Source organism: Mus caroli, unplaced genomic scaffold (genome assembly GCF_978045245.1).
Source record: "Mus caroli unplaced genomic scaffold, Mus_caroli_1 scaffold_4, whole genome shotgun sequence".
NCBI classification, from domain to species: Eukaryota; Metazoa; Chordata; class Mammalia; order Rodentia; family Muridae; genus Mus; species Mus caroli.
Genome location: NW_028227259.1, coordinates 44,124,123 through 44,140,462, shown reverse-complemented (window position 1 = coordinate 44,140,462; position 16,340 = coordinate 44,124,123). Strand labels below are relative to the sequence as shown.

The 16,340-nt window shown below is 36.6% G+C and overlaps 1 protein-coding gene across 3 annotated transcripts in view; it reads left to right on the top strand.

The window, feature by feature from the left end:
• The window catches only part of Rab28 (RAB28, member RAS oncogene family), a 92,016-nt gene that overhangs the window by 19,903 nt on the left and 55,773 nt on the right, over nt 1-16,340 (top strand). For all 3 annotated transcript variants that reach the window (XR_015046923.1, XM_021162255.3, XM_021162256.2), the window contains exon 4: nt 674-803. Coding sequence is in view for 2 of the 3 variants with exons in the window: in XM_021162255.3 (XP_021017914.1) it covers nt 674-803 (130 nt within the window). In the remaining variant the exon portion in view is untranslated. The remainder of the gene's footprint in view (nt 1-673; nt 804-16,340) is intronic.

The following is a 16,340-nucleotide window of genomic DNA, read 5'->3' as shown; positions in this document are numbered from 1 at the left end:
GTGTCCTGGGAAGACTCAATAGCCATGATTAAAGGGACAGAAAATAGGCCCTTTGAGGCAGCCTTAAGGAATAGCGTTTATTTACTCTGGAAAGCGTCTGGTAAGGAGTTACTTAACTGTCTTCAAGTATATGAGGGGTTATTATAAGGAGGATACTTTCCAGTTGTTCTCTAAATGCACAGAGGACTAAAAGAGGAAATCCACAATTCATTTAAAGAAAATTGTGTTAAACACTGAAATTGCCTATCAAGGGACATCATGGAATCTTCATTTTTGAAGACATTTAAAATTGCAGCAGCAGCATATGGTTTCTTATTGAAAAGTTTGAATGTTTGACTTTGTGAAAATAAGAGGCAGTATGTAGTCTTTGCACTTTACTGTGATAGAATTTTCTTATCCTGAATTCACTAAGAATTCTTTAGGTATCTTACTGGGAAATTACTTAGAATTTTGAAAAAAATTATATCTAGCTTGCATTGCATCTTTGTTTCATAGTTTATTGTAAATGGGATTATTTGTTACTGTTTCTACTTAACTCACTTAAGTTGAAATCAATTTATATATAAAAGCAACTTCATTTTATAATATACTTGATATATCTGAAACTTTGAAGAGTATTATTCATATTATTTCAAACATATACTATAAATATTCTATAATTCTTTTGTGACAGGGAATCCTCTTGGTATATGATATTACAAACTACCAAAGCTTTGAGAATTTGGAAGATTGGTATTCTGTGGTGAAGACAGTAAGTGAAGAGTCAGAAACTCAGCCCCTGGTTGCTTTAGTGGGCAATAAAAGTAAGTTGTTACTACTTATTTATGTGTAGTAAGTTTTTGTGCTTCTGTGAACTGAATGTTTGTGTTTTCCCACCAACTGATATATTGAGACTCAGGTTTCCAATATGGTGGTAAGTAGAGGAATAGCTTTTACAAAGTCGTGATAGTAGAGCCCTCATGAATGGGATTAGTGGGCCTTATTAAAAAAACACACACACACACAACAGGATTCTTTTCCTTAGAAAGAAGGTGGCCATCAAACCAGGAAGAGGGCTCACATCAATATCTTGCTGGCACCTTGAAGTTGAACTTACCAGTCTCTGGAACTAAAAAAAATAAAGTCTGCTTATTGGTCTTTTGTAGTTCATTATGATGATCTAAGGTGTGAAGGCAGTTGCCTTCCTTTTTTTCTTTTTAAAGACAGGGTTTCTTTCTTTGTGTGTAGCCCAGGCTGTCCTGTAACTTCAGTCTGTAGACCAGGCTGGACTCAAACTCAGTGATCTGCCTGCCTCTGCCTCCAGAGTGTCCAGCTGGCATTTGCCTATATTGTTGATCATTTTATTCCTAAAATATATTTGATATCTGGAAATAGATTTTTTTGGAGTTTAAGTAGAAAACTTTTTAAAATATGGATAAGCAGCCAACAACATTTTTTTTTCCATAAGCAACATCTAATCTTTGAACTTCGTAGTATATGATATGGCTTACATTGCACTCACATTGAAAGAATAACTTTCAACCATGTGAACAGTCATTACAGTGAGATTAAGACCTATTGTTCAGTAACTGTTTTGAGGCTTGCTCTGTCATAATTGTTCTGTGGCTTTTGGCTGCTTTTGTAAAGGTAAGTTCAAGACAGATAGTGTATGTTCTGGCTTCCTGTGATCTTCAGGAAGCAGCTTGGACTGTTAGGACTGCTGACATAGCTGGAGATTTTATGACATTACACTGTAGCTTTAGCTCTGTTCCAGGGGCTTTGCAACAGTTCACCTTATGACCTATTCTAAAAACGGAATAGTGCCTGGGTAGCACTTCATTATTCCTCGTCCCATGTTTTATAAACTTTTTCTGAAATTTTAAAAGCTTATTTCTGAAATGCAGATAATTTTTTTGTGTGTATGTATGTGGGGGAGAGTGTATTGTGTTAGGGAGGAATACTTGGTAAAAAGTATAAATAAGTAATTTTTTGAGATCAGTAATTTTATGATATATATAGCCTCTAGAAATTATAAAACTAAACCAGGGACTCAACTACTATTTGGTTCATTGACCTGTACTACTTTTGAAAAGAAAATATTAAGAGATTTTTAGATACATGAGGTATTATGGTGCAATCTGATATTCTCCAATTTACTTGAGGTCAGAGAAAGAGAAAATAAACTTAAATTATACCATGGAGGATTTAGTTGGGAACTGTTTTCTTGAGTACAAGAGTTGTTACATCAATGCCTGTCTATATCACTAAGAGAATTAGCTTCTCTAAATGTCTGAAACATGCAGTACATTTTTCTCTGTAATTATTTAGGGAATAGTATTTCCTAAAGGGTGACCTAGTATTTCTGCATTGTAGTTTTATATACTAAGATGAGCATTTAATAAACCTAATCTCTAGTTTAAAACCATTACAAAACAGGTGTGAAGCCATTTCTCTGCAAAGTTAAAAATAATACTGTCAGCTGTCTAGAAAAAAGTATTATATGTCACAAAATTGCATGGCCTTTGGTAGAAATTGTAGTTTTTTTTTTTCTTTAGTTTTAACTAAAAATTGCACATCTGTTTTATAAGTAATTCTTTTGGAGTGGATTATGATTTGTAGTTCATTGAAATCTTCCTTCCAAATAATAGGTTTTGGTCACTTTGGGTTCTATTTTTGTGTGTAGCTTTTCATTTTAGATGATAATTTCTTGGTCAGTTGTCATGTTACCAAAGCATTAACTTATATTCTACTTATACTTTTGTTGGAGGTTTCCCACCATCATATGGGAAGCTGCAGAGGAAAGAGTGAAATTGGGATTTGGTTTCATTTCTTTTGGGATATAGCTAACCGTCATCTGAGATAATGGCATAGTAGAGTATAATTATATGCAATAAGCTGTGTGCTTAGGTTATCCTGTGACACGTCCACCACTGATTGATGTCAACAACAGAATATTAGACTAGATGAAATATTGCTCTAGGCTGGTGGTAATATGCCCAGGTATTAAAAATAAGACCTTATGTAAGTTATTTAAATTTTTTCAGAAAATTAATAGATTGTTTTTTTTAATAGATTGTTTTATTTGAGGTTTATTGTTAAAAATGTTTTTTTTAATAGATTGTTTTATTTGAGGTTTATTGTTAAAAAATTCATACTTTTCATTTTTGAGGTAGTGATAACCCCTTTCTTTAAAAACTGTGTATTTATAATATGTCCCCTCAGAATGACACAAAGCAGAGAATATAGTTACATATGTGACACAGTTACAAAGACTGTTACATATGTGACACAGGCTACATGTGAATGTTTCCTGGCTGTTACTTACTGTCTAATCTTTTATTAGCCCAATTTCATGTGATTATAGAGTGAAGGATTATGCCACAGTTAAGCCTATTAGGTCTTTAACTTTGAGTCTCCTGAATATTTTACAATTTGTGTTTCTAAATTGATGTTTTATAAGTTAATATAATAGTGTATATTTATTTTCTATTTGGGAATACAATTTTATTTAAAAAGTAGCAAAATCCACAAAAGATAGCACATTATAAAGCAAGAGAAACTATGGATTAAGAGTAGAAACTGCTGAGTTGGAGGCCAGCCTGGTCTACAGAGTGAGTTCCAGGACAGCCAAGACTACACAGAGAAACCCTGTCTCAAAAAAAACAAAAACAAAAACAAAAACAAACCACAAAAAGAGAGTAGAAACTGGTTTGTTATACTCCTGTTTAAACATATTCACCTTTGGCTGAAATGTGTTTTCATTTTTATTTTATTTATTGTTTTATTGAAAATAGATTTTTTTTCATACTCTACATTCTCATGAGGGTTTCCTCTCCTATCCCCTCCCAGTTTTTCCCCATCCAGATCCTTAGCCCTCTGTCTTACAAAACAAACAAATGCCTAAGAAATAATGATAACGTAAACTACACACAGAAATTCCATTTAGACGCAAAACAAGGGGCCATAATATATACATAAAGGACATGTAAGGTTATTGACTTTATTTTGTGTTGGCCATCTACTGCTGGGCATTGAGAGTGTCCCCCCCCCCCACCCCCAGTGAGACTCCCTTGGAGAAAACTAATTTTTTAGTTGCAAGAGATTTTCAATTGGAGCTAGCTTTTTGGTTAGGAATGCAGGTATGTGTCCACATCTCCTCTCAGTTTGGGGTACCATCTGGTGTAGACCCGTGCAAGTCCTGTGCATGCTGTCAGTCTCTTAGGTTCATATGTTTACATTATACATCGGTTGTGCAGTTTTAGAAGGTCTTGTTTTTTTGATGTCTTTTGTACCCTCTAGCTCTTACATTCTTTCTTGCTTCCTCTTCTGTGGGGTTCCCAAGCCCTGAGAGATTTTTATTTATTTATTTTTGTGGAACACAAAGCATACCTAAATACTCCCTGTTTAGGGCTGCTGTTTCAAGGTCTTTCACTCTCTGCACATTGTCTGGCTGTGGGTCTCTGTATTTCTTCCCAACTGTTGTAGGAGGAAGCTTCTATGATGATGGATAAGCAAAGCACTGACCAATGAGTATAGCAGAATGTAGGAGTCATTTTATCACTGTGTACTTTCAGTAGAACAGTAGTATTTGGTCCCTGGGCTATTTAGTTTCCACTTCTTGATTACTCAAGCAGTGTTGGGTGTGGTTTCTATCCTGTATAAGTAGGCTTCTTATAGGGTTTCTTGGGGGCAGAGCTTTCCAGGGTGACGATTGGTGGGATTTCAATTCCTGAGCTTGAGGCGAGTTCAGGGATTGGTGGGATTTCAAGCAGGCTTTTTACTCTGTAGGGTGGAGGTTGGACACCTTCATCTGGAGGTGTTGGAGCCATTAGAGTGTTGTGTGGGCAGAGCCCCTTCTCTGAGGGACTTACAATATCCATATGTAAATGAATACATACCATATTTGTCTTTGTGGGTCTGGGTTACCTCATGCAGTGATTCTTTTTCCTATCTCTATACATTTACCTCTGAATTTTATAATTTAATTTTTAATGGCTGAGTAAAATTTCATTATTTGTATATGTACTACATTATCTTCATTCATCTGTTGATGGACATATAGGTTATTTCAAATTTCTGACTATTATAAGTAGATCAGCGATGAGCATGGTTGAGCAAGTGTCTCTATAGAGAATGAAGTATCTTTTGGTTATATGCCCAAGAGTGGTGTAGCAGGATCTTGAGATAAACTCACTGTTGTGTTCTATTTCTTACACCTTAAAGAGAATATGTTGAACAGAAATACAGCCTGTAGAAATGTTAGCAGCTATAGTTAAGTCTTAGTTAAAGTTATTTGGAGAACATACTCATAATATATTGTGGACTTATCATTAGTAGGGTATGTAATTACTTGCTTTTTATTAAAAATGGAAACATTTTTAGAAAAATAGAACAATTTTTTAGCCTATATTCTATTCTAAAAATCTGTCAGACATTAGTTAGTGATAGATCTTTGTACAACCTAAGATAGTACCTGAAATATAGAGTGTTGTTTAAGAGCAGAGGGCTTTGGCTATAGAGAGACTTATTTTACAAATACAGTTTCTATATTTAACAAAAATGTATGTCTTCACATCTTTAAGTCTTGATTCCTTAAACCTGGAAATGAGAACAGTAGTTTCTGTTTGATACGTTTAAAGATTAAGAGAAATAGTATAGTGTATGAAAAGCAATGAATGTTTTATATATAGGAAGCACTCAATTTTTATTTCAGTGTTAATCGTAGTTTTTTTAAAAGCATGAAATATACATAGCTTCTATCTGGATGATCACACATTATAGGCCATTAGATCCAAAATAGATGTCCTATGAAACTGTCAGGGAGGGAATGATTTTTAGGAAATCCTTTGTCACTATCTTATTCTCCCCTTTCCTATGTGCTGGGGGCCGGGCCATTTGTTCAACAAACTTTAAAATATAGATATGGCATATTAAGCTGGCCATTGTTAGTTTTCTCAAAGATTGAGCCAGAGGCACTGCTCAAAAAGTGGTTAGTGATTCCGTTACAATCTCTGGTCTTGTTACATCTGAAAACAATTATATGCATAAAAGGCAGGGAACTGAATCCACCTGGCTTAGTCCCTGTTTCCCTGCTGTCGTGCTTTTCCAGCTTTGGGGAACTCTAGCTTGAAGAGGCCATATTGCAAAGCTTAGGACTATTTGATTCACTTACGAACACCTTGGTGGGTCTGGCCATGCCTCTCATACAGATAGCCTCCTGACTGGTGGTCCTGCTCCCTGTTTTGTTCAATTAGTTGCCAAAGGAAAAATCATAGGTTTCTCCTACTTAAAACCTTTAATCGTTTCTTATTGTTCTGAGTGAAATCTAGTCTCCTCCAGGTTTACAAAGTCTAGGTGATTTGACTCTAACCTGCCTTGTAGGAACATAATCTATGTTTCCTATGCTCAAGGCTTGTTCCTCATCCTGCACCCTCCCCTGCCTTTCTTTTCATAAGCCATCCAAGTTCATGTCTTCTGCAGGACATGATTTTCTTCTTGGTCTTTGCTTTCCATTAGCTTTGTGTTGTCACTCTCATCTTGTCCTGATAGTCATCTTCAAGTTACTGCTTTTGGCAGCTCAATCTCAAGGAGCCACCTAGGCCTTTGTGTGGTCATTGTGATCAGTCATTTGTGTGGTCTTACTGTCATCTGATACTGTGTCTTGTATGTCTTTCTACACTAAAACTAAATTTCATGAAAATTAAGAATATCATTACCTGCATAATGGATAAAAGCCTAGTTATGAAGACGGTTGAAACTAGAAGTGTTTGTGGCTCAGAAAGTTAGTCAGGGAAATGCTTTTCATTCTTTCTTTTAAAAAATTGTTTGAGAACTTCCAAACAACATGCATACAACATGAAAATGGTTTTCCTCAATACAGAAAAGGTATCATTAGATGTCCTAAAGGCCAGTTTGTCCCCTGGATTTCCCCTTAGGGAATATTGCCAGTGGGAGTGCCTTAGAAACTGCAGCACAGTTATATTATGCTTGTTCATGTTTGAAACAAAATATAGATTTCATGTCATTTTTTGATTATATAAATAGAAAAGTTTAGAATGTTTGCTGTTTCCTAGTTTGATTTTTTTTGTTAGAAACCTGTATATTGGTTTTATTTCCAAGATTTTAATTTTTGTTTGCATTGAAATATAGTTTTAATTTCTCTTCAGTGCTTTAGGCAAGATTATAACAAATAAAATGAAAATATGGGAATATTAACTTTTTAAAGATTGATTTAAAACTTAGTTCATTCTTTATAATTATGTATCATCTTAATTTGTCATTTTCTCTCTTTAATCTATTACGTTTTCTTACCATCTGATCCATCAGCTTTCTTCTTCCCCAGCTAGCTCACATTCTGAGGTGGATAGATTGTAAACAGAGTTAACAGGGGTTACATGGGAGCTGCCCTGACCCTGATTTATAGCTTCTTGGTTAGTGGTGGTAGGGTGGTTATCAGGAACATGTATTGGGGGTAGGAATTACCATGCACCAGCATAGAGTGGATGGATGAATGATTTCTGCTCTTAAAGATATTAACCAGATCCTTTCCCAAATAAAGACTAATAACTCAGATTTTTAAACAATCTTCATGACAGATGAGGGCATAGAGAAGAGTGCATCAGGACTATTTAACAATGCAGAGTGTATATTCTTCCTAACAGTGATTGATTGTTCCTGGAGTACTATCTGCCCAGGAAGTGATGTTTTACACTGGGAAGTTGAAAGGTTACATTTTAACATACCCTATAAGTTGTGTTCTCTGTGCTCAGTGCACATGTATTAGAAAAATAAGTGCATTTGAAGCTGAAAATTGTATTCGTGCTCTCAATAATATTATCACAAGGCTTTTAAAAGCCTTTTTTGTTGTTAATAAACTGTTGAGAAATGGCTGTGTAGAATTATAGAAACACGATTACTTACACTGTAAATCCTTTGAGGCTTTGAAATTCTTTTATCTGAACAGTAAATAGGTGAGACTGCTAAATAGTTAACATTTGATTCTTACCCTGAGGATTCATATGAACTCCTATAAAATTTATCAGCCACAGTATTATAGCAAGGACATTTATTTTGGAGAGCCCTAATTTATAAAGCATAAACAACTCTTTTATGGATTTGTGAAATTCATTCTGTTTATACTTCTAAACTGAAGCCTTTTGCCCCTTTCCTCATTTTTTTATTACTTTGCATCATTTTAATTTTTTATATTTTGGATATAGCAATTCGAGAAGACCAGACCCAGGTGTTATTTTAGGTAGACCTGCTGCTTCTATTCTCATTGCTCTTTTTCTTTACATGTGCAGTTTGAAAGTAAGTTGCGATTAGTTGCTCAGTAGAAGCTTTTGGAAGAAAGTACAGGAGTCCAGATGAGAAGCAGGTCTCTATCCCGGGTCTTTACATGTATACAGTACTTCAGGGAGTGGTGGCCTCATTTCAGTTTACTTGGATGAGTTCTGTTTCCAAATGTAGTGTGTAAATGTGACTTCAGATGGGTGTGAGAACATCAAATGACTACTGCTATATAGCCATAACCAAAACCTGTTTTTTACCTTCAGTGATGGCATTTTGTTACTGTGTAGTGGTTTTAGATACCTTACCTCAAATAATTTTGACTGTGTGGCAAATTACCTAGCTGAAGAAATTATATGTGCTTAGTTTTGTTTTCTTTGTTTTGGGAAGTTGTGTAATCATTTGAAAAAATAGTTTATACCTTTATGGGTGCTGATGGAAGCCCAAGAGCCCTTTGGATCCCCTGGGGGCTGGAATTAAAGACAATTGTGAGCTGTTTGATGTGGATATTAGATTGAACTGTCTTCTGGGAGAGTAGGAAGTGCTCTTAACTGCAGAGTCCTCTCCTATTCTCTCTTTGTTTCTTTTTTGGTTTCTTTAATGGATTTTGCATTTTAGAAGAAATGACCAAAGATTAGATTAGTCAGCTGTGTTCAGTGGCTCTCCCTGAGATCCCCGCTCTTTTCTGAGGGAAACCTAGGAGGGTGGGTCTGGGGGAACTGCGAGGAGTGGAGGGAGGTGAAGCTGTTTGGATGTAATATGTGAGAGAAGAACAAAACAATAAAAGCTGTAAGACAGATTTATTTGTGAAAATGTGGTTTGTCGATTTTAATGATAAAAATTAGGTCTCATTAATAGTTTATTATAGTTTATATTTGTACTGAGTATAGGACAAATCTAATTTAATAAAAGAAACTGAGGATCAAAAACTTTTTTTAAAACTTGGTGCTGTGATTTTTACTGTACTGTGTAACCTTGGGAAATTGAATTAGCCAGTTTGAGTCATCTTTATAGATGAAAAGAGGGGTGAGGCGGTTGAAGAGATAGCTCAGCAGTAGAGTCTCACTGCATTTACAGAGGATCTGTGTTCTCCGGCAGCTGACTCCGTTCTTTTTTTTTTTTTTTTTTAAATATTTTTTATTACATCTTTTCCTCAATTACATTTCCAATGCTATCCCAAAAGTCCCCCATACCCTCCCCCCCACTTCCCTACCCACCCATTCCCAGTTTTTTTTAATTTTTAATATTTTTTATTACATATTTTCCTCAATTACATTTCCAATGCTATCCCAAAAGTCCCCCATACCGCCCCCCACTTCCCTACCCACCCATTCCCATTCTTTTGGCCCTGGCATTCCCCTATATTGGGGCATATAAAGTTTGCAAGTCCAATGGGCCTCTCTCCAGTGATGACCGACTAGGCCATCTTTCGATACATATGCAGCTAGAGACAAGAGCTCCGGGTTCTGGTTAGTACATCATGTTGTTCCGACAATAGGGTTGCAGATCCCTTTAGCTCCTTGGGTACTTTCTCTAGCTTCTCCATTGGGAGCCCTGTGATACATCCAATAGCTGACTGTGAGCATCCACTTCTGTGTTTGCTAGGCCCCTGCATAGTCTTCATGACTCCTTTCTTAAACCACATTTGCAGATGGCTTATAGTACACCTCAGTTGTCCTCCTTGTTTCACTGGCCACTTTCCAATTTATTTGCTGATTTCTCTTAATTTTCCCAAATTCTTCAAACATAGCAGCTAGTAATCATCTGTAACTGCAGTTCCAGGATGCTGGCAGCATTCTCTGAACACCATGGGCACCAGGCATGATCCTGGTGTGTATATGCACATGCAGGCAAACATTCATACACATAAATAACTCTAGAAGAAGTACAAGAGAGAAGAGAGCATAGCATCACTGATATAATTTCTCAAACCCTATGTAGTTGCCAGTTGTCAGATTGTGTAATTTAACATATTTTTCATCCTGAGGTTTTAGGAGACTATGATGTTAACTTAGTGTTGTTGGCAAAAAAGCACCTTTTTGTAGAGATGATTTGTTTCCTTTTTTCCCCCCTCCACCCATCTCCCTATCACCTGTCACCCCAACACCCAACTCCTGTCCTCACTCACCCAGAGCCCGCATTTAAACCTGTTGTATTTTCCTCTCTCAAGGAGATCCATAGATCCCACCTCTTTGCCTAACTACTCTGCGTCTATGGATTGTAGCTTGATTATCATTTACTTAGTGGCAAATATCCACTTACAAGCAAAAACATAGCACCTTTATCTTTCTTTCTGGGTCTGGTTTATCTCAGGATGATTTTTTTCTAGTTCCATTCATTTGTTGCAAATTTCATGATGCCATTTAAAAAAATAGCCAAGTAATATTCCATTATATAGATTTACCACATTTTTAAAAATCCATTCTTCTGTTGAGCATCTAGGCTGTTTCCAGTTTCTGGAGATTATGAATAAAACTGCAGTGAACATGGCTGAGTAAGTGATTTTGGGGTAGGATGGAGTATCCTTTGGGTACATGCCCAGGAGTGCTTTAGTTGGTTCTTGAGGTAGATCCATTCCCAACTTTATGAGGAATCACTATTGATTTCCATATTAGCTATTTTAACTTTGCTTATGTAATGGAGGAGTGTTCCTCTTGCTCTGCATCCCTACCAGAATCAGCTGTCACTTCTGTTATTGATCTTAGCTATTCTGTTAGGTGTAATATGGAATCTCAAAGTAGTTTTGCTTTGCATTTCCCTGGTGGATAAGGATGTTAAACATTTCTTTAAAAGTTTCTCAGCCACTTGAGTTTCCTCTATAGAGAATTCTCTGTTTAAATCTCACTCCATTTTAAAATTGGATTACTTACATATTTTTTTGGTATCTAGTTTCTTGTCCTTTATATATTTTAGATATTATTCCTCTCTCAGATGTGGAGATGGTTACATTTTTTTTCCTCATTCTGTAGGTTGCTGCTTTGTCTGAGTAACAGTGTCCTTTATCTTACAGAAGCTTTTCAGTTTCATGAAGTTCAATTTATTAATTGTTGATCTTAATTCCTGTGCTCTCGGTGTTCTGTTCAGAAAGTCATCCACTGTGCTAAGACACTCAAGGAAAGTCATTCACTGTGCTCACTTTGTCTCCTATCAGGTTTGTATGGATTTGCCTTTATGTTGAATTGAGTTTTGTGAAGGGTTATAAGTATAGGTCTATTTGCTTTCTTCTTTATGTAGATTTCCAACGTCATCATGAAGATGCTTTCTAATGATTTTTCTTTTTTGATTTAATTTTGTATCCAGGTACTTTGCTGAAAGTGTTTTATCAGCTGTAGGAGTTCCTTGATAGAATTTTGAGTGTCATTTATGTGTATTATCATACTATCTGCAAATAATGATACTTTAACTTTTTCTTTTCCAATTTGTATCCGTTTGATACCCTTCAGTTATTGCTCTGGCCTTCAAGTACTATATTGAATAGGGATGGAGAGAGTGAACAGCCTTGTCTTGTTCCTGGTTTTAGTGGAATTGCTTTGACTTTTCTTTTCTTTCTTTTTTTTAATTGAATATTTTCTTTATTTACATTTTAAATGTTATTTACTTCCCCAGTTCTCCTTCCCCCCAGAAATTCCCACCTCCCTGCTCTTGAATCCCCCCCCTCCCCACTGGGGCATCGAGCCTTCATAGGACCAAGGGCCTCTCCCTCCCTTTGATGCCCCAACAAGACCGTCATCTTCTGCTACATATGCTGCTAGAGCCATGGGTCCCTCCTATGTGTACTCCTTGGTTGGTGGTTTAGTCCCTGGGAGCTCTTGGGGAGGGTGGTGGTGTCTGGTAGGTTGATATTGTTGTTCTTCCTATGGTGTTGCAGACCCCTTCAGCTCCTTCAGTCCTTTCTCTAACACCTCCATTGGAGTGCTTTGACTTTTCATTTAATGTTTTTTTTCTGCATCTAATCAGATGATCATGTGTTCCTTTCAGTTTGTTTATACAGTGGATTACCTTTATCAATTTACATATGTTGAATCATTCCAGCATCTCTGGGATGAAGCCTGCTTAATAGTGGTTAGACTATCTTTTTGATGTATTCTTGGATTCAGTTTGCAGTATTTTATTGAATATGTTTGCATCTATGTTCATAAAGGAAATGGGTTTGTAATTCACTTTCTTTGTTGGGTCTTTATATGGTTTGGGTGTCAGGGTAATTGTGGCCTTGTTAAATGAATTGGTAATGTTCCCTTTGCTTCTGTTTTGAAGAATACTTCAAGGAGTATTGACATAAACTCTTCTTTGAAAGTCTGGTAGAATTCAGCATTAGAACCACTTGTTCCTACATTTTTTTTGGTTGGGAGACTTTCAATGACTGCTATTTAAGTAGCCACTATAGGTCTGTTTAAATCAGATCTGATTTAGATTTAACTTTGGTAAGTGGTATGTATCTAGAAACTTACACATGTCTTAATTTTTCCAATTTTGAGGTTTTTAAAGTATGTCGTGAGTCTCTGAATTTCCCAGATGTCTGTTGTGAACTCCTTTGTTTGTGATTTTGTTTACTTGGATATTCTCTTTCTGCCCTTTAATTGGACCAGGGTTTGTCAGTATTACTAGTTTTCTCAAGGAGCCATGTTCTTGTTTCATTGAATTTTTCTCCTGTTTTATTGATTGTAGCCCAGAGTTTGATTATTTCTTGTCGTCTTGTCCTTTGTATGTGATTTCTACTATTTGTTCCAGAATTTTCAGGTGTGCTGTTAAGTTACTAATATGAAATAAATCCAGATTTTCTATAAAGTCACTTATTGTTGTAAACTTGCCTCTTAGAACCATCCTTTTTTTGTTTGTTTGTTTGTTTGTTTGTTTTCCAGACAGGGTTTCTCTGTGTAGCCCTGATTGTCCTGGAACTCTGTAGACCATGCTGGCCTCGAACTCAGAAATCCACCTGCCTCTGTCTCCCTAGTGCTGGGATTAAAGGCATGCGGCACCACGCCCGGCTTAGAACCATCTTTATGGTGTCATATAAGTTGGATTTTTGGGTGTATTTATTGTTTTTTTTTTTTTTGTAAATTATACCACTATATTTGACTATTTTTTGGAAACTTATGTCTAGCGAAATAATTCTCATCTTTCTTTTCACAAAAGCAATAACTCTCTTGTCATAGATTAACAAAGATTAAGTAGGCCAATTTATACCAGCAAGGTTATCCTCATGCTTGGTTGACAATAATCTATACATAATAAGGAACAGGTCATCTGTCTCATATCTTGATCTGCTAGACCAACTAATCAACTGTTCTCTGTTCTTATATTCATTTTTTTTAAAACTTTTAATATTTTTATTACATATTTTCCTCAGTTACATTTCCAATGCTATCCCAAAAGTCCCCCATAGCGCCCCCCACTTCCCTACCCACCCATTCCCATTCTTTTGGCCCTGGCATTCCCCTATATTGGGGCATATAAAGTTTGCAAGTCCAATGGGCCTCTCTTTCCATTGATGGCCGACTAGGCCATCTTTCGATACATATGCAGCTAGAGACAAGAGCTCCGGGGTTCTGGTTAGTACATCATGTTGTTCCAACAATAGGGTTGCAGATCCCTTTAGCTCCTTGGGTACTTTCTCTAGCTTCTCCATTGGGAGCCCTGTGATACATCCAATAGCTGACTGTGAACATCCACTCCTGTGTTTGCTAGGCCCCTGCATCGTCTCACAAGAGACAGCTATATTTGGGTCCTTTCAGCAAAATCTTGCTAGTGTATGCAATGGTGTCAGCGTTTAGAAGCTGATTATGGGACGGATCCCTGGATACAGCAGTCTCTAAATGGTCCATCCTATCATCACAGCTACGAACTTTGTCTCTGTAACTCCTTCCCTGGGTGTTTTGTTCCCAATTCTAAGAAGGTGCACAGTGTCCACATTTTGGTCTTCATTCTTCTTGAGTTTCATGTGTTTATCAAATTGTATCTTATATCTTGGGTATCCTAAGTTTTGGGCTAATATCCACTTATCAATGAATACATATTGTGTGAGTTCTTTTGTGATTGTGTTACTTCACTCAAGATGATGCCCTCCAGGTCCATCCATTTGGCTAGGAATTTCATAAATTCATTCTTTTTAATAGCTGAGTAGTACTCCATTGTGTAAATGTACCATAATTTCTGTATCCATTCCTCTGTTGAGGGACATCTGGGTTCTTTCCAGCTTCTGGCTATTATAAATAGGGCTGCTATGAACATAGTGGAGCATGTGTCCTTTTTACCCGTTGGAACATCTTCTGGATATATGCCCAGGAGAGGTATTGCTGGATCCTCCGGTAGTACTATGTCCAATTACAGCCATTACTGTTCTATTCAGGAATTTTTCCCCTGTGCCCATATCTTCAAGGCTTTTCCCCACTTTCTCCTCTATAAGTTTCAGTGTCTCTGGTTTGATGTGAAGTTCCTTGATCCACTTAGACTTGACCTTAGTACAAAGAGATAGGAATGGATCGATTCGCATTCTTCTACATGTTAACAACCAGTTTTGCCAGCACCATTTGTTGAAAATGCTGTCTTTCTTCCACTGGATGGTTTTAGCTCCCTTGTCGAAGATCAAGTGACCGTAGGTGTGTGGGTTCATTTCTGGGTCTTCAATTCTATTTCATTGGTCTATTTGTCTGTCACTATACCAGTACCATGCAGTTTTTATCACAATTGCTCTGTAGTAAAGCTTTAGGTCCGGCATGGTGATTCCACCAGAGGTTCTTTTATCTTTGAGAAGAGTTTTTGCTATCCTAGGTTTTTTGTTATTCCAGATGAATTTGTAGATTGCACTTTCTAATTCATTGAAGAATTGATTTGGAATTTTGATGGGGATTGCATTGAATCTGTAGATTGCTTTTGGCAAGATAGCCATTTTTACAATGTTGATCCTGCCAATCCATGAGCATGGGAGATCTTTCCATCTTCTGAGATCTTCTATAATTTCTTTCTTCAGAGACTTGAAGTTTTTATTATACAGATCTTTCACTTCCTTAGTTAGAGTCATGCCAAGATATTTTATATTATTTGTGACTATTGAGAAGGGTGTTGTTTCCCTAATTTCTTTCTCAGCCTGTTTATTCTTTGTGTAGAGAAAGGCCAATGATTTTTTTGAGTTAATTTTATATCCAGCTACTTCACCGAAGCTGTTTATCAGGCTTAGGAGTTCTCTGGTGGAATTTTTAGGGTCACTTATATATACTATCATATCATCTGCAAAAAGTGATATTTTGACTTCAACTTTTCCAATTTGTATCCCTTTGATCTCCTTTTGTTGTCGAATTGCTCTGGCTAGGACTTCAAGTACAATGTTGAATAGGTATGGAGAAAGTGGACAGCCTTGTCTAGTCCCTGATTTTAGAGGGATTGCTTCAAGCTTCTCACCATTTACTTTGATGTTGGCTACTGGTTTGCTGTAGATTGCTTTTATCATGTTTAGGTATGGGCCTTGAATTCCTGATCTTTCCAAGACTTTTATCATGAATGGGTGTTGGATCTTGTCAAATGCTTTTTCCATATCTGATGAGATGACCATGTGGTTTTTGTCTTTGAGTTTGTTTATATACTGGATTACGTTGATGGATTTTCGTATATTGAACCATCCCTGCATCCCTGGGATGAAACCTACTTGGTCAGGATGGATGATTGTTTTGATGTGTTCTTGGATTCGGTTAGCAAGAACTTTATTGAGGATTTTTGCATCAATATTCATAAGGGATATTGGTCTGAAGTTTTCTATCTTTGTTGGGTCTTTTTGTGGTTTAGGTATCAGAGTAATTGTGGCTTCATAGAATGAGTTGGGTAGAGTACCTTCTGTTTCTATTTTGTGGAATAGTTTGTGAAGAACTGGGATTAGATCTTCTTTGAAGGTCTGATAGAACTCTGCACTAAACCCATCTGGTCCTGGGCTTTTTTTAGTTGGGAGACTATTAATGACTGCTTCTATTTCTTTGGGGGATATAGGGCTGTTTAGATCATTAACCTGATCTTGATTCAACTTTGGTACCTGGTATCTGTCTAGGAACTTCTCCATTTCATCCAGGTTCTCCAGTTTTGTTGAG